Source organism: Trichosurus vulpecula, chromosome 2 (assembly GCF_011100635.1).
Source record: "Trichosurus vulpecula isolate mTriVul1 chromosome 2, mTriVul1.pri, whole genome shotgun sequence".
Lineage (NCBI taxonomy): Eukaryota > Metazoa > Chordata > Mammalia > Diprotodontia > Phalangeridae > Trichosurus > Trichosurus vulpecula.
Window position 1 is genome coordinate 16750210 of NC_050574.1, and position 20650 is coordinate 16770859.

General features: G+C 48.2%; 1 protein-coding gene across 1 annotated transcript; it reads right to left on the bottom strand.

Moving 5' to 3' along the window:
- Positions 1 to 230: 230 nt before the first annotated feature.
- LOC118836293 (leukocyte immunoglobulin-like receptor subfamily A member 6) lies at positions 231 to 5736 on the bottom strand. The gene is made up of 6 exons (XM_036743624.1): positions 5670 to 5736; positions 5322 to 5357; positions 3167 to 3460; positions 1719 to 1906; positions 1296 to 1353; positions 231 to 373 (listed from the first exon to the last, which is right to left on the bottom strand). The coding sequence occupies exons 1-6, from the start codon at positions 5701 to 5703 to the stop codon at positions 231 to 233; spliced, it is 753 nt and encodes a 250-aa protein (XP_036599519.1). The 5' UTR covers positions 5704 to 5736.
- Between the last annotated feature and the right edge of the window lie 14914 nt (positions 5737 to 20650).

The following is a 20650-nucleotide window of genomic DNA, read 5'->3' on the forward strand; positions in this document are numbered from 1 at the left end:
GTGTGTGGGGTCAGAGCAGGAGTAGTGGGGAATAGGGGGAGGCCTGGGGGAAAGGCTGGGGATCATCAGGTTGGGCCTGGGGGGAGGGCTGGGCATGATCAGCTTGGGCCAGGGGTAGGTTGCAGGGATGGTATGGTCCTTCCCTCTGTCTGGAGCTGGGCAGAAGCCCAGGCCTCAATGAGTCTTTGGGATGCACACATTCAGTGAACCCCACACTGTCTTCCCATCTGTCAGGGATTCCTGGAGCTCCTGCTCAGTGGTCCCCTCTGGCTGTGCCAGGCTTCAGCCAGCAGGACCCCAAGGAGGAGGAGAACCAGCCCAGCCAGGCTGAGGCGGATGAGGTTGCCCACAGTGTAATCCTGGGGGGCAGGACCTGGGATGGGGAAAGGCAGTTACTGGGAGAGGGACAGGACTCCCAATCTCAGGCCCCATCAAGGGAGGCCCAGATTCCTCTGCTCCCCCTCCCAGTCTCCTCATCCTCGGCCCCAGCGCAGCCCTTGCACCTGGTGACTCACTGACTGGGAGCCTGGGGGTAGGTGTGAGGCCTGGGGCTCGGGGAGAGAAGCCACCATCCCCTTGCCCCTGCCCCCAGTGCTTCCTCTGCAGGGCCGTGAGGCAGCCCCAGGCCCTTTCCTGATACCTTCACTTTGCCCTCACTTCTTCTCCTCCTCCACATCTCCTGCAGTTTTGGCACCAGCTTAGGGGAGGGGATGGAGCAGAAACCTTGTGGTGAGGACAAGAAGAGTTCAGATCCCACCTCAGACCTGTCCTCTCTGGGTGACCCTGGTCAGGTCCCCTGCACTCTCTCAGCCTCAGTTTTCTCATCTGGAAAATGGGGTTAAAAACAGCACCTGCCTCCCAGGGCTCTTGTGAGGATCCTCTGACATAAGGAGTGTAAAGCATTTAAAGGCTTTATGTAACCTGGTTACTACTAATATTGCTATCAACAAGCATTTACTTACATTTAATTACATTTAATTTTGGTCCTGCCCTCAGGGAGCTGCCATTCTAACTGGGAGAAGATCCAAAAATGGCCAGCTGGGACAAAGTACCCAGAGAGCAGGTGGCAGGTAATGTCTGAGGGAGGCCCTGGGAGGAGTGAAGGATGGCACTAGGGAAAGGAGAATCTCCTCCCAGAAGGGGAAAGAGAGCAGAGTATTGGAGGGAGGTGAGAAATCAAGGGGTGGAGAATCGTAGGCAGGGGGCACAGCCTGTGCAAAGGCCTAGAGGTGGGAGATGATGTGAGTGCATGAGGAAGTAAGAACAGAGAGCCCTCAGTGTGAGGAGGGAGATACAGCTTATCCTCAGGGAGCCCCCCAGTGTGAAAGCGGGACCGAGTTTGTGCTGAGGGAACTGCCAGTGTGAGGGGGTGACACAACCTGTCCTGAGGGAGCCCTGAGTCTTATTCAGTAATTCTGGTCTACACTCTCTTGTTAAGCACTCCTCCTGGCCCAGGCCCTGTGCTAGGTCATTCCCACAGGAAACAGGACAAAACAAAGCTACCTCCTGCCCTCCAGGGGCTGACATTCTCCTGGAATGCTCTGATACCATATATACAAATAAATCAAAGGGGTCTCATCTGAGGAGTGGCATCACTAACAACTGGGGTGGGGACAGGAAAGGCTTCTTTAGGAGGAGGCTTCTAAGCTCAGCATGGGAGGGATCTTTTCAATACAAAAGGAAGAGGTGATGAGGGAGAGCATGCCAGGTAGGGGGACAGCCTGGGCAAAGGCCCAGAGTTGGGAAAAGGAGAATAATAAGGTGCTGCAGGAGGAGTGGTGGGAAACGAAGGGTCCCTGGATGGGGCTGAGCATCCAGTCCCTGCCTCCCTCCTGTCTCTGCTGGGAATCCTCCAGTGACTCACCAAACTGTGTTTTCCCAGATTCAGGGCTTGGAGAGAAGGTCCCTGGGGATGAGGAAGGGGGCAGTGTTAGGGGCTGGGGAGAGGAACCCAGAGAGGCCTTGGGGGCAGGAGGGAGCCCCAGGTATGAACCCCAGTTCTGCCCAGACTTGAAGGGTGTGGGATGTTGGGGAAGTCCCTCCCTTCTCTGGGCCTCACTTTTCCATCTGTTAAATGGACATGTGACCTCTCCTGGCCTGTCCACTTGTGAGATTTGGTGATTTCATGATTCTTCTGATCTCTCTTCTAGCCCCTGTCTGGGTGTTATTGGCAGTGGAGAGACACAGGGAGAAGGAGGGAGGAGTTGGTGTGGGAGGGAGGGTCCCTCTGAATCCTCACAGCCCCCTGTCTTGAATGTCCCCAGGGCCTTGAGGTTCCTTCTCTGCCCAAGGCAATGTTGACATAGGAGGGGTGAGGGGTGAGGGGGTCACTGTTTTGCTTCTAGCTTACAGGGATCAGGGTTAGGATATTTGGGGGGGCCCTCTCTCACTACTGGGGCAGCCAGGGATAGGGGAAGCAGAGCCCCCTTCCACACAGTCTGAAGTATGGCTGTATGGGTGAGGGGTGGGAGGCCGCAGGGGCTCCTGGGGAAGGATAGAGAAGGCAGAGGGCTGGGGGCTGCCCTGCCCATCTCTGCTCCCCACTTTCCCAGCCCCCTTCTTGGCCAGCCATGTTCTTCCTTCTTCCCCAAGCTGATGTTTCCCCTGCTCCTGTCCCTTCCCTCCACCTTCCTCATGTCTTGGTTCTTTCTGAGAAAGGGGAACTCAGCCCTGCCATAGACAGGTGGTGGTGAGTAATAGGGGAGAGAGACCCCCACCCTGTCCTGAGAGTACGTGGTTACTCACTGGGTGGGGAGGATGTTAGAGCCTGGGGATTGCCAGGGCTTTGGGGCAGGGGAGGATCCTTTGAGGTGCCTGGAACAGGGCGAGGGGCTTGGAGGTATTTAACCTCCCCCCTCCCCACTGTCTACACCTAGGCCTGCTCTGGCTTCCTCAACCCTAGTAGACACATTGTCTGTCTGTGGGAACCACATAACTGGAGAGGTGGCAGATGGTGAGGGTGTCTAGAGGGGCCGGGGAGGAGAGTCCTCACTGTCTGCAGTCTCTGAGCAGGACTCATTGCCCAGACTCTCCATCTCCTCCCTCTGAGCCTCTTGGCCCCTGGGGTTCCCTGGGGCAGGGCCCTGAGCAGGTAGGGTGGTGCCCCAGGGCCAGTGATGGAGCTTAGGAGACATGGGGGAGGGGGGCGGGGCTGGGGCTCCCTTACCTGTGACCCTGAGCACCAGGGGGTCACTGGGGGCTGACCACTTATAAGGATGGTAGCTGTGAAAGCTGTAGCATCGGTAAGTCCCTTCGTGGGTAGAGTTCACAGCTGGGATGAGGAAATTGGCCTGGGAACCCCTTCCACGGGCCTGGGTCAGGTCCCTGCTGATCTCTTCTCCATCCTTGTACAGGGCATACATGCCATACCATTGCTGTGACTGACACTGGAGGGTCACACTGTGTCCTGAGGCCACGACGGCGCTGGGCATGGCTGAGAGGGAGGGTGGATCATACCAGCCTGGGGGAGGAGGAGGAGAGCCTGGAGTTAGGGCTGTGACCCTCCTTCTTTCAGGAGAGGGGGCAGACTTGGCTGGTGGGAGGACTGGCCTAGGCCTGTGTAGACCTCCGCCTAGAGGTGGAGGTTTAGCTCATCTCCAGTAGAAAGGGCATATCAGGGGCAGCCAGGTGGTACAGTGAGTAGAGCACCAGCCTTGGAGTGAGTAGGACCTGGGTTCAAATCTGCCCTCAGACACTTGACACACTTACTAGCTCTGTGACCTTGGGCAAGTCACTTAACCCTAATTGCCCTGTCTGCCCCCCTCCAAAAAAAAAAGAAAGGACATATCAGGACTTTGGGGGGAAAGGAAGGATGTTGGGCATCTGTGGGAGAGGGGAAGGGGAGTGGGTGAGCAAGGTGGGACAAGAGAGAGAGAATGAAAGAGAAAAAGAAGAGAGTGACACTGGGAAGGGGGAGGGGAAAACAGGGACAGAGGAAGGCAGAGTCAGAGAGGTGATAAACCAATGGGGACTGGTTGGGGGAGGCGGAAGGGCAAGGACATGGCATCTTCCTCTCTGGTCTGGGGCTGGGAGCCACAATCCTTGGTCCTTTGTTATAGAATCTCTCTCCATGGGAGTTGGGGGTGGGTGAGTATTTAAGACCCATCTCTGCAGTTCCGGCCAGGTATTAGCTCCCCAAAGCTCATCTTGGCCCCTGGGGTAGGTGTGGAAAGGACAGTAAGAAGCTTGGTTGTGACTCCTGGTTCACGTCCATCCTGGCCTCCTAAACCTTCCTGTACAAAGATCCCTTCGGATACCCAGAGGAGATTCCCCCTTTTCTCCCTGTGCCTAGGCCTGAGCTGGGGGAGGGGCAGAGCAGCAGCAGGGCCACCCTGTACTCCCTCTCTGTGCTGGGAGGGAGAGATGGCCCACCAGCCTTGTGTCCCTTCCCCAGGAGCCACCAGCTCTGTCTGGTGTCCTGAGATCCAGGCTGAGCCTCCTGCCTCCTCTCTGGCCCCAAGATGGAATCTGACTGTGGTGGTGCAGTGGATAGAGCCCTGGGCCTGGGGTCAGGAAGACCTGAGTTCAAATCCAGCCTTAGACACTTCTCAGCTATGTGATCCTGGGCAAGTCACTTCTTGTCTGTTTGACTCAGTTTCCTCAGCTGTAAGATGGAGATCATAACAGTACCTACCTCACAGGGATAATAACTGTAAAGTGGTTGGCACATAGTAGATGCTGTATAAATGCTGATTCCCCTCCCCCACCTCTGGCCCCAGAGGGAGAGCAGAGGCAGAGACAGGGGAGAAGACAGGAAGGGCAGAGGCAGAGGGATGCTTGGGGCCAGGCTGGGCTGAGGAGGAACTTAGGGGCTTCTGGGACCCAGAGCCAGCCCTGCCTGAGGGGTCTGGGGCACAGGGAGGGTCCTCACCTGTCACCACCAGCTCCAGGGCGTTACTGGGCTCTGACCAGTTAGATGAGTGTCTGTAGAGGCAGTAGTAGGTCCCTGAATTGTTTGCTGTCACTGATGGGATGTGAAACTCAACCTCCATTCCATCTGAGTTCATTGCCATGATCCTTTTCCTCTCAGATCCCTCCTTTTTGTCCAGAATGTACATATCACCCTCCCATGACCCTCTGCACCTGAATGTCACACTTTTCCCTTGGGGCACCAAAGAGCCATTCTCTGCCCTGAGAGAGGGTCCGGGGAGTGTGTCTGGAAGGAATGAGAGCTGTAAGTACCAGGGGATCCGCCTTCTCTCTGCCCCCCATACTGGGTCCCCTCACTTTAAATCCTGTCAGCCCTGCTCAGACCTCCCCCCTCCCTTTCCTGGGGGCAGTTGTCTGCTCTGGGCAGGGGGAGAAAGGAGGGAAGGACTCACCTGCCTGTGTTCTCATCCTCTGGCTCAGACACAGCCCTGGCAGAGAGGACCCTGGTTAGTCCCAGATCCCCATATCCCCCCACCCAACACTCCCAGAGGAAGGAGACAGAGGGATCAGAGCCTGGACTTAGGGCTGGTGTGAGTGAATGGGGCTGGATGGCAGAAGATCTTCTAAAAGTTCCAGCTTACCCCGCTTCTGTCACCGCCCCCCCCCCACCTTGCTGGATGACCTCAGACTGGCCCCTCCTCTGTGGGGGAGAGTTTCTTCCTCAACAAAATGGTGGTGGGCATGGGCTGGAGTTGATGGTGTGTACAGTTCCCTCCAATATGGGGCTTCTTAGGACTTACCAACGCACAGCAGGACAGAGAGGGTGTGGGTCATGGTGGTCCCAGCAGCTGGTGGGAGAAGGGACTGCTGGCTGCCCAGGACAGACCCAGTGTCTGAGGCACAGGGTGGGACCAGGGCAGGCTCTACTCTGAGTTTGTCAGACCCTGAGAAGGTTCACTTCTCCTTCCTCTCTGTGGTTGCTACTTCACTGATGTCCCCATGCTGTGTATGTGTGAAGGGGTGGGGGGACTGGAGAGTCCTCTAGTGTCACAATGGTGGAATAATTCTTGCTTTTATGGTCATAATTCAGACCCCACAGCCCAGGATAGATCCCCAGGTAAACCTTAGGTGTCAGTCTCACAGCTGCGGCCCACACTTCAGAGGTGTTGGTCTTACTAGGGGCCCATGAATCTGATCCTGGTCCCCAAACCAGATCCTGCCCTCAGCCTGAACACCACCCCCAGCTCTGCCCCTTTTTAAACTGGTCTCAATCCCTCACCAAGGAGACAGGGATTCCTGGTAATGAAGAGGTCAAAGCCACCCCATGGAAGAAGGGGCTGATGGTTGGGCTGCTTGGGGACCTGCTGCCTCAGGGCCTAGGGTGGTCTCTTCTGAAGTTGTTCAAGTCACCTTGCTAGCCTTAGCCCATCCTCAGGGCTGGTGAGGCCTCTGCCTTCTGCAGACTTAAGGCCTTGGGACTCATCCTCTCAATTATTAGTATAAACACAGCATGATGTGTTAACAAGAGCACAGACTCCCCCTTCATAACTGAACAAGGGGGGCTTGAAACCCCTGGTGTCCTCCATCATGATGCCTCCTAGCTTTCTATACCTTTGTTGATCGACTTTCAAATCAAGCTACATAATTATCATGGTCAACCTTTCTTCTTAAAATAAACTTCCTCACACCCTCTGGACGTGCTTAAACCACCTGAAACACAAGGGTAGCCAGAACAACTATCCAGGGACAGGAGGGCCTTGGATGTCCCCCATTTGTCCCCAAACTTTCTTATCTATTTTCCATATTTTCCATTAAGCCTTTATTTCTCTTTCTAATTCTTTCCAACCCACTACTCAGACTACCCAACATTACATTTCAACCATATTCCAGACTGCCCCTACTGTTGTTAAACCCTACTTTCCCAAGCTATGGGGTTAATTTCAATCCAGGGGATTCTCTTCATTATTCTGTATAAATCTGCATTGTCTATTCCCAGTCCCAATATAGGAAGAAGTTTGTGAAAAAATACCAGAGCACGCCCAGCCTCGGGGGATCCAGACAAATGTATCTGTCTCCATCCAAGATTGAGTAGAATGTGGTGGCTTCCCTCCTTTAGATTACATTATTTGCAAACTTGGGTGGAGGCTATCCAGGGTAAGGAGCTAGGCCAAATAACTCAAGTCTTGTACTTGCGTCTTATTACAGAAACTCAGAGATGTTCCAGTGTCAGTCTATTACTTAAGAGATTTAATATTCCACTGACAAAACTTATTGACCATAGAAATTTGGTATAAAAAATACATTGCCTAACTTCATGTCAATTCTAGGCATTGTGTAGATGGCCAATTACATTGGTCCAGGTTTAAAGTCAAGCAGGTGGGATATTCATACTGGAGAAATGAGTCATGAAAATCCTACCTCAGCTCATGCAAATAATCATCCTCCCAGCCTTTCCCATGAGAATACCCCCTTCACTGGCACAAATAGCAAGTTCCAAAAATCAGAGCTTTAGGTGAGTTCAGCTCTCAAGGATCATAGATCTTAGATAATAAATAGAGACTATAATCTCCCATTGGTAACAGTAAGAGAGCCAGCACAACTTGATATAACAAACATAAGTAAAATCAGATTTCCCATTAAGATAATGCAAGATAGCTCATAAATTACTACTCTTCACTAACACAACTGTATGTAAATCCTATTCTTTAAAACAAAAACAAAAGAGGTTCCTGACTTTAACCTCACAACTTAATAGGAGAATGTGGCAAGTTTATAAAACCTGGGGAATCACAGGGACCAAGGGGCTGATTGGCCTGTCCACCCTGTGATATTAACTGATATAAACTGATGTAAACCACATACTTTCTGGAACTAAGACTAATGTTTATGAGGTTGAAACAGCAACAAATCATGTATTTGAAACTTGAAACAAACCCATGACCAGTTAGGTGACTTCAGTCTTGTTTAGTGCATGAACCAGCATTTCCAAATTGCTTTGTGAAGTAAGCCATGCATTTCATCATTAACATGTTGAAATTGTGACTTTGACAATTTTCAAATCGTCTCTTTTTTTTTTATCACATCCTTTTAAAAGCTCAATTCAGATGCAACAAGATTCAGCAGAAAAATTACTTTGTCTAACACCATTTCTGGCTCACAGTGGTCACTCAAATTTTATAATATAGGAGAATTTTACAGTATGATATAGAAATATAATAATAACACAAACAATAAACCTCAGATGACATCAACTGTATTTCCAAATCATCACCCATAAAGATCATTAATAGAAGGGTAGGCTTACCAAATGCAGAGCCTGGCTGGCTTCTGTAAGGTTAATGAGATATCTGATCTTCCCTGCCCATTAAGAAGCCTCACATAGAGTCCTAATGCAGAGCCAATCAGGCTCTGGGGTACGGAGATTTTCCAATTAAGTACTGATTCCAAGCTTCTCAGCACCAATGAAGTGCTGAGTCTTTGATTGGAAACAGTATATATTGTATTGCTTGGAGGGAGAGTTGTGGGCCGAGGGAGAAGTGGAAGGAAGGAGGAACTTGTTTAGGGTAACTTAAAGAATGCTTGAGATGCAGGCACTCCCTGGTTGGTGATGAGTACCCTGCTAAATCTTACCTTCTGGTATCCTAATAGTAATGTTCCAATACATATTTTGATTTAATCTGGGATGAAGAGAGTTTTTTGGTATTTTGTGAACTGACCCAGCAGCTGCTATGGGTATTGTATTGACATTACAGCTTCTTACCTTGTACTGCCAGCTGGGCATTGCCTAGGGGCTGGGGTGTCTGATGCTAGGCCCAGTTGTGAATTCCTGTCGGCAGGGCCCAGGGTGGAGGGCAACCCAAGCCCCCCACAACTCTATAGCACCACTGTCCCCCAATCCAATCCTGGGTGGGAGGAGTCAACAAGAAAACATGGGTCTGTTTGCAATCCCCACAGTGAGATACCCTCTTGACTCAGGGGAAGGGAGTGGGTCAATGCTTGAGTGATCAGGATGGTGAAAAAATGTTTCAGAAGGAGGTGAACTCCCAAAATTACCCAAAGTCTCAGGAGTTTTCTCCTGCAATTTTAAAAATGGTCAATTTACAGACTCCTTAGTGATTAGTCTCACAACCTCCAGAATCTGTTGAGACATTTTCTGCTCTTCTAACTTTTTGCTGTAACTTCAGCCTGGCCAGAGCTGGGAGCACAGGGAGAAGAGTCTTAAGAATTTTTCTAATAAACTTCAATTCTACATGTACCCCTTAAAAACTTAGAGTGGGACATTCTATGGGGGAGTCTTGTGGCGTGGAAGGAAAGTGCCCCATTGTTCCTGTAACAACAATGTTGCTTGCTGCTACTGCGTCTGTGCAAGACCAACAAGAAGAGCACACAAAAGGGCTGCCAGCCCAGATTCTTTGGTCTGCTTTTCTAAGGAAAGCAACTTTAAGGGGTTAACAATCTTACTTTAATTAAACACACACACACACACACACACATATAATTACATATATATGTAGTATTCACTTAGTTCAGGGGAAAAGCCAGCACCCTGAACTTCAGAGCAAATGCAAACAGAAATTACAGAGGCAACATAAACAGATCAACATTTCTGCCTAACCAAATCACAATACATGGTTACCAGAGAAGCACCAACATCTGGGTTTCAAAGCTGGGAGTGGGGGGGCGGCGCTGCTTTGGCTACCCAGAGTCCCATCTGGCCAAATCACCAACACTCTTCCAATGAATGTGCCCTCAAAGGGAAACACCAACTTCAGATGTCATATACATGTCTCAGGGTCAAAGGGTGTCACAGCCATGGGACTCAAACTCATGTGAACTAGGCCTTCCCTTGCAGAAGTAGGTCATCAAAGACTCCTGATTCAATCAAAGATTCCTTAGTGCTGAGAAGAGCTCCCAAACAAAAAGTTCACTTTGATGGTCATTACATTTGAAAGGCAAGGTGCTTGATGACCTCAGCATTCCAAAAGAGAAAACAGAAAGATAGTCCCACCCTGATTACCATTACATCTTCAACCCTTTCCAGGATCCTTGGCCTTACAATCTAAATGGCCATGGATTCTGGAACAAATAGAGGCATTATAAATTGTGATCCCATCAGGGAACTAAAGCATAACATTCACAACAACATAACAAAACATATCATTCAGTATCATTCCCCAAAACACTTGTTTACAATACAAACACCATCCATCCCTAGGTTACAGCAAGTTACAATGTCTTTAGTTAATACAGAGTCTCCAAGTGAAGTCCTTCTTGAGGGTGTGTCCTTTTCCCCATACTGCCGTTGCTGGCTTCCTCCTGGCACCCTCAGGTATCATCATGCTTTAATTAGCAAAGTCCCAATGCAAACAAAGAGTCCAAATAAAGTTCTCTTGGGGCTGTGTCCTTCTCCCCACGTTGCTCCAGCTCCCTGCTTCCGAGTGCTGGCGGGCAGCTGGGCAACAAAGGCAACAGTGTGGGGTCCTTGGGGGTCCACAGCACTTCCCCCCATCCACCATAGGCAGCTTTACTCTCCCCCTGTGTCATAACCTGTCCCAGGAGAAGGCAGTAAAAAAGCACACTCAGCACCTTGCTGCAAAGTTTTTATCTTGTCTCAGGGCTGAACTCAGAGCTCCCGGGTTCCTTGTTGTCCAGCAGGAGCCTGACACTCCTGGCCTCTGCCCAGATCCCAATGCAGGCAGCTCTCTGCCTTTGCTCTCATCTCACCAAAGGAGGCTCTAAGGCAGTTCTCCTCTCTTGCTGGGTTGGTATGTGGGCAGCTCACCTCTCTTTGTCTCACTGCACCAACTTCTCTTGTCCAGTCTGTGTGAAGGCAGTTCTCCGCTCCTGTTTCAAGGCTCCACATACATACAATTACACAATCTCAGGACATTCACCCTTCCAGCACAGCCCAGAGTTGGGTTAATCCGCTCAAGCCCTGGCTCTGGCCATCCCTGCCTCCCTCAAGCCTCTGCTTGTTTTCCTCCCACAGCCTCTGCTCTGGCCCATCTCCTCTGGAATTCTAGTGAGGTAGGGAGGGGGAAGGAGAGGTTATCTCCCAGGGGCCTTGCTCTGGGCACCCAGGAAACCACTCCCCTTACTGTTACTTGTCTGTTTTCCCTCAGGCTGCTGCTCCTGGAGCTCCACAGGACCATGGCCAGCACAACTTAGACTTAGTGAGTCTCTCAGAAGTACATTCTCTCCTCACCCTGGTAACCTCACCCTTCACCCACATTGCAGAGAAACTAAAGTTCAAGCCTTTATTTTGTGATTGACTGCACCTTTTACTCAGGCAGTTTCAGGCCCTTTGAGTCTCAGGTCTATTATTTTAGTTTGTATCTCCACTCTTGGCTGCTAGGTGGCACCGCGGTGCACAGAGTATGGAGCCAGGAGTCAGAAGACTCATCTCTCTGAATTCACATCTGGCCTCAGACACTTAACTTACTACCCTTAGAAAACTGGACCCCCACAGGCTCCCAAATACCTGTGCCCCTCTCTTTCCAAACCCTGTCTCTTCCTGGGCCCTCACTGCTGCCCGATTAAGTCCATTTTTCAGAAGAGTGAGCTGGGGAGTAAAGTTTGGACCCTTCCTTTCCTCCCCCAAATCTTTCCCTGCCCATCCCCCCAGCTGCATACCCCTGAAATGCCCTCTGTCCTCCCCTCCCCAGGGCCCTCAGCTCTGTCGTCACCTTCCATGGGAGGCTTTTCCTGACTGTTATAAGCAGCTGGCAGTGAAGTGGATAGAGTCAGGAAGGCCTGGCTGTGTGCCCCTGGGCAAATCACTGCCCTTTTGTTTGCCTGTTTGCTCAATTGTAAAATGAGGTTCATAATAACATCTACTGATGTGGTTTGGGGTGTTGGGAACCCCAAAGTGTCAGGGTAGAGGGAAGGCTTCCTGGGAAGAATCAAAGCACTCAGTCTTCTTTCAGTCAAAAGAGCAAGGTTTATTGTAACACCAACAGAGCAGGCTAGATTCCTAATGATTCTGTGCCGTGACTGGGTAATATTGGTACTGACATACAAAGACAGACTGTGATAAGATCTGGATGGGATTCAGAAGTGGTAAATAGCCTGGGCTGGGCCATGTGGGCCAGAGAAAAGAGTTAAGTGATTTAGGGTGGGCTGAGAGCCACCTTGTAAGGACTGCTGAGGATCTAGGTGGGCTGGGCTGGCCCAGATGCCTCTGGGTGAGACACCAGTGATCTGGCTGCTGAAATGTATGGGGAAATTCAGGGTCCAGGTCCCATTACCCCATCACCACCACCCAGGGCTGTTGTGAAGCTCAAATGAGAGAGAAATACAGATGCTTAATGATGCCCCTTTCCCTCAGTTCCCCCCCTCACCCCAAGCCATTAGTGGCTTCTACCTCATGCTTCCATTTTATAGCTATGTATGGGGGAGCTGGGAGAGGGGGGACAGTGTCAAGGTCTCTCTTAAGACATTTGGCATTTGGTGTTTGCAGCAGTTGCCTCTGTAGCTCTCCAGCTCTGGGGCCCCTCTGGCTCTCCCAGCCCAAGCCGAAAGAGAATGGGGTGTATAAGGAGAACTTTTCAGGAACATTTCTGGCACCAAGCAAACTGCCCGTAAATGCACCCTGAGTAAAGCCCCCTGGGAAGCAGATCGATACAAAAGCCTCTCTCAAGAGTCCGCCCTCTGCTGGCAGAGTCAAGACAACTCATTACCATAGGGTGGGGTCTGTGGCTTTCCATGAAATCAGACATTATCAGAAGTCCATTGAACTTCTGATTTGCAAACTGCCCTTCCAGAGTCTGGTGCGTGCAGTTGCTCGGGACTTCCAAACAGATGTATGCTTCCAGAGTGCAGCAGTTGGTGGTTTGCAGGAGCCAAGTGAAGCCTGTTAGCCATGGCCTATGGGTCACAATCATACCCAAAGACATCCAGGTAGCGCGTGGCACACTCGAAGGCCGTGCTTCGGCTCTGCTATGATGGGAAACATTCTTCATTCTCAAAACAGGGAAAAAAAAACCCTCTTCTTCCTGTTATTGGTAGTTCTGAATGTTAGATCTTTTTTTCCCCATGAGGTTGAAAGGTACTGAAGTATATGATTGCTAATTGAAAACTAGGGGACCGAATCAGGTATTGGCAAGTTGTTTTTTTCCATTTTCATTTGTGTGTGAATTTTGAATATAAATGTGAGGGCATAAAGCATTCGTGTGGTCCAAAATGTTCCTATGAACAAGTTTCAAACATTCAGCTTTATGACAATTACAAATAAACCTGTTAAATTTTTCTGTCCAATGCCAGCATTTGGATTTTTTTAAAAAGTAACTTTCCTATTGACAGCCACTAAATGGTGTTTGTAGTATTTGTATCATACTGTAGATTCCATCCATTCACTATGCTTTTCTAACTGAGTTGTCTTACATGCAAGTACATGTTGTTAATGTCGGTCTTTTGTGCTGTTCCTCTAAGTTTGCTATTAAAATATATTAAACTAGGGGCTGCTAGGCGGTGCACCGGCCCTGGAGTCAGGAGGACCTGAGTTGAAATCTGGCCTCAGACACTTGACACACTTGCTAGCTGTGTGGCCTTGGGCAAGTCACTTAACCCCAATTGCCCTGCCTTTCCATTTCTAAAAAATATATATTAAACTAAAAAAAAATTTGGAATTGATTGTGTGACATGGGAGACACTGGCACAGGCCCCCTTAGCATGGTGTGCCCACATCAGAGAAGGTGCTGTGCTCTATCAGCAGAGCAGCATAAAAACAGCTCAAAGGAAACATGAGATGTGCCAATTTGGAGAGTTCACCCCAAATGTTCACATGGACTATTTGTGCCCGACCAGTGGGAGAGCATTTCTAGCTTGGTCTGATTTGGTCTGATCAGCCACAATCAGACACCCTGAAACTTGACTCTAGCATGGTGATGTCATTTTGGTCCTCTTAGAGATGGAAGGACAATAACCTACCATATATGGGGGAAGGGTGGCACCAGCCAGGGGGCCCCCATCGGCGGGGGGGATCTCTCTCCAGCCCAATTGAACTAATCATAGGAAGTCACTAAAAGGAACAGAGACAAGCACTGGGAAGATCTTTAAAGGAGCCTAGGCAGGACTTTGGTGAAATGTGGCTCTCTCAGTCTTGCCCCCTGGTGGCCCTTTTCAAGGCCAGGTGCCCTGAAAAAATCAAATCTGCGGGAGTAGAGTTGATTTGAGCAGTAGAGGAGAAGGTCCTGGGAGGTGGTCCTGCAGTTGCCCTGAGGTGAGAGGTGCCTTGTCCTCCTCTCTTCAGTCAGGGGTCTCTCCACTGTATTGTCTGTGTGGGGCTTCCCTCCTTACTCACTTAGAAGTTGGCTTCCCCAGGAGGCAGCTACCCCATCCTAGGAATTTGTGGAAGAGAGGAGAGGGCTGCCCTATGCATTGGCAAAGAACCATTGGAGCGATTCCCACTGGGGTTTATTGGATTCCCTGGGGCAGAACTTTCCAGTAGAAGAAAAAGGTATGATTCTTTTTTGTGGGGGAGGGTATGGAGGACCAGTATTTATGTGCTTTCCTTTTTATCCATCTTACAGTTTTCTGTAATATCACCTGTTGAATATTTCAACACCAATATATATTAATTTACCATATTGATAATTAAATGTGGAGGGAAATATGCATAATCTCAATGTCAGAAAGCTGGTGCTTAGCAGGAAGGACACCAGTATTTATTGAGTCTACTATGCGCCAGGCACTTTAGAAATATTGTCTTGTGATCCTTACAACCACTCTGGGAGGAAGGTGCTATTATGATCTCCACTTTACAGTTGAGGAAACTGCAGCAGCCCCAAGAGTTGAAGTGACTTGCCCAGGGTCACACAGTGAAGAAGTGACTGAGGCTGGATTTAAATTCTAGTCTTGATTCCAGGCCTGATGCTCCATACATTGAGCCACCTGCTGCCTTAGTGGGATAGATAGGACCACAGAGAGGGGGGATCATTAAGAGAATGCCGTTGGACTTAACCGAGAGAGTGAGGATATTTTGAAAGATAATGCAGGTAAATGTGAATTGTATGAAAACAAAAATAAAAGCCTATCTGTTTTCTGCCAATTAGTTGTGAATGTAGGCCAATGAGGAATTCCTTATGGTATAAGGGGTTGCTGGAAGTGTTTAGAGTCTAAATGCAAAACTTTTCATGGTGGAATCAGTCATGAACAGAGGGACAAATTCTTGGAATTAACCATAAAGAAAAGGCCATTTTACAAGCCAATGGTCTTCCCTGCTTCCTTCACTTCCAACCTCAAGCCCCACATTCTGCAAGAAGCCTTTCACATCCTCTTTAATGCCAACACCTTCCCTGGAGATTGCCCCCAATTTACCCTGTCTGCATCTTGTATGTACATAATCACTTGACTGTTGCCTTCCCCATTAGACTGGGTGCTGCCTTGGGGCTGGCACCAGTTCTTTGCCTTTCTTTGTATCCCAAGAAACCAGCACGGTGTCAGGCATACAGTAGGCACTTAATGACTGCTTCTTGACCTCCTGATTAGAAGTGCTTCTCCACTCCACAGCCTAAGATGTAACTTTGCAGTGCAGCCAGAGGTCCAAGTTTGGAATTTGCCTCAGGAAGGATTCATGTCCCTCTGGGGAAGAAATATGGGAGCACAACCTAGGTGTGCAGAATCCATTAAGCAACTTATTTTAGGGGCTTTTTGAAAGGGGGTATTTCCCAGGGTGGTGGAACCAGATCATCTAGGTCCCAGTTAGGCTCAGAAAACTACAGGCAAGGACCTGCCACTCCTAGGTACATCCTCCGCCCTAGGCCACCATGGACAGCTCCTGAGAGGAGGAGATGGCCCGCAGGTACAGGATTCCCTCTGCTCCCTCCCTACCCAGCCCAGTCCCTCAAGAGGAGAGCTCCACTCTGCTCTCCTCTGGTCTGCCTTCTGAATAGAGAAAGGTGAAAAGGGAAGCTCAGATGGCTGACAGTAGGTGATTATTCTCATGTACAGACTGTCACAAAACTGGCTCCACTGACAAGAGTCAGTCCTCTTGAGTTCCCTCCTGACAGCAGCCTCCACCAGCCCCCCTCTCTAGAAACCAGTCAGCAACTGCCTGTTCTCTCTTCCTTTCCTCAGTTTTCCCACGCAGGGATGAACTTTTTCCTTGCCAATGCCAACCCCCTATGTAGATCACACCCCCTTCCATCTCCTCTAGACAATTTCCTGCCAAGTCATTCCCTCCCTTCAGGAATTAATCCCTCCACATCTCCTGGCTCCTTCCCTGTTGCCCAGAAACACACCCAACTCTTTCCCAATCCTCAAAAAACAAATCCAAATCTCCCCTGATCCTACTCTCCCCTTCAGCTGTCCTCCTTTTAGAGGCAAAGTCCTGGAAAAGGCTCTTTGTGTTTATGGCTTTTCCTTCATTTTACTCTTTTTCCACCTCCTGTCTGGCTCCTGACATCATCATGCCATTGAAACTCTTCTCTCCAAAGTTGTCAGTTATCTCTCATTTGCTCAATAGAATCTCTTTTCTTGACCCTCACCCTTCTTGAACTCTCTCCTGCAATAGATGCTGTTGACCAACCTCTCCTCCCAGATGGTCTTTCCTCCCTGGGTTTCAGTGATACTGTTGCTTCTTGGTTCTCCTCTCACCCACCTCCCCATTCCTCCTCAGTCATTTTTGCAGGATCCTCATCCATATCATGTTCTTGGACTCTGTCCTTGGCTCCTTCTCTTCTCTCTCTGCACTCTCAGTGATCTCCTCAGCTCCAAGTGTTCATTTGGCATCTCAATGCCTATGCCCCCCAGGTCTATATGTCTAGCCTCATTCTCTTTCTCGAGCCCCAGAGCCTCATTACCAGCTGCCTTTGGACATTTCTATCTGCATGTCTGTGACCATCTCCAACTGAACCTGGACAAAACAGAGCTCATTGTCTCACCTCCAGACAAAGGGCCTTATTTCCGTGGAGGGCACCACCATGCTCCCAGTCGCCCAGGTTGACCACCTCAGGGTCTTTCTCCATGTCTCACTCCCCCTGGCCCTCGATGTCCAGTAGTTTACTTAGGTTTTTTTTTTCCAATTCTCATTCCATTACATCTCTCTCCTCCACCCCTACCCACCCCCATTCTTGGCAGTCACAATTCACATTCAGTGCAGGTCCTGATCTCTTCTCACCTGGATGATTTCAATAGCCTCCTAATTGCTCTCCATGCCTCATGTGCACACCCTCTCCAATCCATTCTCTGCACAGCTTCTCAAGTGGCTTTCCTATAGCTGAGGTTTGTCTAAGGTATTCTTCAAGGTTTTTTTATTTTTCAGGCTTGGAACTTTATTTTGTTTCTAGTTTCAAATCCTCTCCCTTCTGTGCTCTTCTTTCTGTACCCAGTGGAAAAGCAAGAAAAAGAAAGCCCATTATAATATGTACAGTCATATGAAACAAATCCCCATTTTGACCATGTTCAAAAAAAAACAAGTTGAGAAAATCCCTTTTGAGTTGTTCTCTGAGCCCATCAGCTATCTCTAGAAGGGAATAGCATGATCCCTTACAAGTCCTTTGGAATTGTGGTTGGAGTTGGTTGTTTATGCAAGTTCCTGGCTTTCTCCTAGCTTTCTTCATCTTCTGTCTCCCATTAGTTGCTGCTGCTCTAGAATCCAAGACAAACTCCTCCGTTTGGCATTTAAAGCCCTTCAAGCCCTGGCTGTTATTGACTTTTCCCTCCTTGTTGGAATTCTCTCTCCACCTTAAATACTGTAGATCAGTCAGATTGTCTCTCTTGCTGTTCACACACCAAATTCCATTTCCCTTCTCTGCCCCTTTGCACAAGACACTTTGGGAGGTAAATTCAATAAAGGTAAACTGAGGTAATAATCCAAGCAAAATCAGTTTTTTTAACCAGTGATGTGTATAACTGTTATCAAAGCTGGTCATATTGGCCAGTAACCCTAATGAGAAGGGAGGACTCGCTTTATTGACTCACAGAAAAGAAGAGTGTCTTGTGGAATATGACAACTGGTTATAGCTGCACTAGGAAAAGTGGGTTGGGACTCAGGCGTGGTTAGTCTTTCTGACAATGAAGGAATATGGGACCCATCTACCACTTGCAATCTTTGCTAGAGGATCAGAACTATCAGACTCCCTGTTCCCTTGGAAGAGATAAAAATCTCCCCCAATTGCATGAGGACAGGTAAGGACAGGTGCCTTGTCTTTTTGGGGAGGGCCCCAGATGAGCTGCTTGGAGCTTATAGACAATAAGCAGGTGTCCCAAGGGCTAAAGGCATGAATGATAACAACTTTCTTTTAAACTAACTGGGGGAAGGGCTTGGGAGCTGCATTCCAGAGCTTAACTCAAGGACAGAGAAATGTGTTTGAGAAGTCATCCAGAATGAGGCAGTAATACACAATAAGGTTAATTACAAAATAGAATCAAGTATTAAATGATAAATGATAAATATGATAAATACTATAAATGATATAAAATATAAAAATGATAAAATGATAACTAATTTGAATTTCCTTACTGGGCTCCATCTATGGAAGGCACTCTGTCCACACCTCATTTCTCCCCTGCCCCCGAATTTCTAGTTTCCATCAAAGCTCATCACAAATTGTATTTCTTCTATGGGGTATTTCATGGTCCTACCAGCTGCTGAAACATATCTGGATTTGTTTTATATACAGTGTGTATGTAAAGGAGTATCCGTTTGGATCTCAGCAAAGCTGAGAATTGGAAGGGACAAAAGATACAGACATGGAAACAGAAGAGAGAATCCCTTACCACAGTCCCTAGGACATAGTAAGCACTTAAGAAGTGTTTATTGATTGATCAATTGTCAGATATAAAGGAGACACTATATGTTTTAAGGAAAAAAATCCTCATCCCCATGAATTGTGATCAAGAACAAGCTTTCACTGCAATATACCTGGAGAGATTGAAAATGAAAGTCAAGTCACAGCTAGGTGGCACAGTGAGTAGAACACCGGCCCTGGAGTCAGGAGGACCTGAGTTCGAATACTGCGTCAGACACTTGACACATGCACTAGTGGCGTGACCTTGGGCAAGTCACTTAACCCCAATTGCCCTGCCAAAAACAAAAGAAAAGAAAATGAAAATCAAACTAGACTTCCCCCCCCTCAAGGAATAAGTTTTATACAGAGATTTATATACAGGCACATGGATAGAGATGGAGGGGGAATCAGCATTTGAATAGTGCCCACTATGTGCCAGGCATTGTGCCTAGCATTCATGATAAAAAAAGAAATAAAGGCAATCCTTGCCCTCAAGGAGCTTACAATCTAATGGGGGAAAGGACATGCAAACCAAATGATACCAATTAGCATTAATGGGAAATAATCAACAGAGGGAAGGCACTAGAATTAAGAGGGGTTAGAGAAGGCTTCCTGTCAACGATGGAATTTTAATTGGGACTTAAAGGAAACCAGGGAGCAGTAGGCAGAGAGGAGAAAGGAGAGCCTTCTGGGTGTGGGAGATCTGCCAGAGAAAGTGAAGAAAGATGGAGGGCCTTGTTTGTGGAATAACCAGGAGGTCAGTGTCACTGGGTGAAAGAGTCTGTGGGTGGAGAGGTGGAAGAAGACTATAGAGAAAGGAGGGACTAGGTTAGCAAGGGCTTTGAATGCCAGAGGATTTTGTGTTTGATCCTGGAGGCAATAGGGAGCCACTGGAGATAATTGAGTAGGAGGGTGACATAATCCCTTTGGTGGTGGAGTAGAAGATGGATTGGAGAGGGCAGGGACTTGATTCAGGGAGATTCCCCAGTGAGCTATTTCACCATTTATCCCCATTTTTCATTTGAGGTGATGGAGGTAGGCAGAAGTAAAGTGACTTTCCCAGGGTCAGAGAGGTAATAAGTGTCTGAGACTGGATTTGAACTCAAGTTTTCTTGACTCCAGGCCCAGTGGTCTAACCCCTGTGCCACCTGGCTGGCACAGATGTGCTATTGCTATCAGTTTAGGAGATGAATTTATAGCTTTGAGATGAATGAAAAGCCCAAGAGACAGGGTATTAATTATGCCTAGCAAATAATTAATAAATTGAAGTCAGTGGTTCCTTCAGAAACCAAAGATGAATCATTGAGATTATCCAATGCTTAAGTACCCTTGGAAGAGTGGGTGTGCTTGACAAGCAGAAGTCAACTCTGATTGGTCAACAATTAATGAGAGAATCAATATTGTAATGGAGTTGGGCTTATTCTAATGTGGGGCTGGGAGATGGGACTCTGAGCCTGTCACTCTTGGACAAAGAGACTCATGTCAAACCAGATGGCGTCTACCTCAGCAATCTCGACACAAGGATCTATCTCCACCTAGAATGCTTAGGTTGAACATAATGGGCCAGAATTCACCTAGATTAGATTCTTTTTACCCTTTAATCAGAAATAAGCTCTCCTAGTTGTGAGGAGTCTCCCCCAAGATTGAGAAGAATGTCTCATTTTCAGCCCTGTCCTTCGCAAGCACTGTACTTTGAAAAAGAAAATAAAAAGGGAAAAAACCTGAATTTCCCCACTATTAATAAGTGGTTATTGACTTCTCCATCTTGTGTACCTATCCTATTCCACGGAGCCACAACTCTGTTTCTTAGCCAGTACCAGGTAGTTTTGGTGACTGCTACTCTATAATACAGTTTAATATCTGGTATGGCTAGGCCACCTTCTCTAGCATTTCTTTTCATTAATACCCTAGATATTCTAGACCTCTTGTTCTTCCAGATGAATTTTGTTATTATTTTATCCAGCTCTGTAAAATAATTTTTTGGTAGTTCAATTGGTATGGCACTGAATAGATAGATTAATTTAGGTAAAATTGTCATTTTTATTATATTA

Bases quoted from the DNA above. Each gene is read 5' to 3' on its own strand.
- LOC118836293 (XM_036743624.1), bottom strand. From the start codon at position 5,703: ATGACCCACACCCTCTCTGTCCTGCTGTGCGTTG. The intron at 3,461-5,321 runs GTGAGTCCTTCC...CTCCTCCCCCAG, and splicing joins GAGGATGAGAACACAGGCAG to GCTGGTATGATCCACCCTCC. The intron at 1,907-3,166 runs GTAAGGGAGCCC...CCTCATCCCCAG, and splicing joins CCTGGTGCTCAGGGTCACAG to GGACCTTCTCTCCAAGCCCT.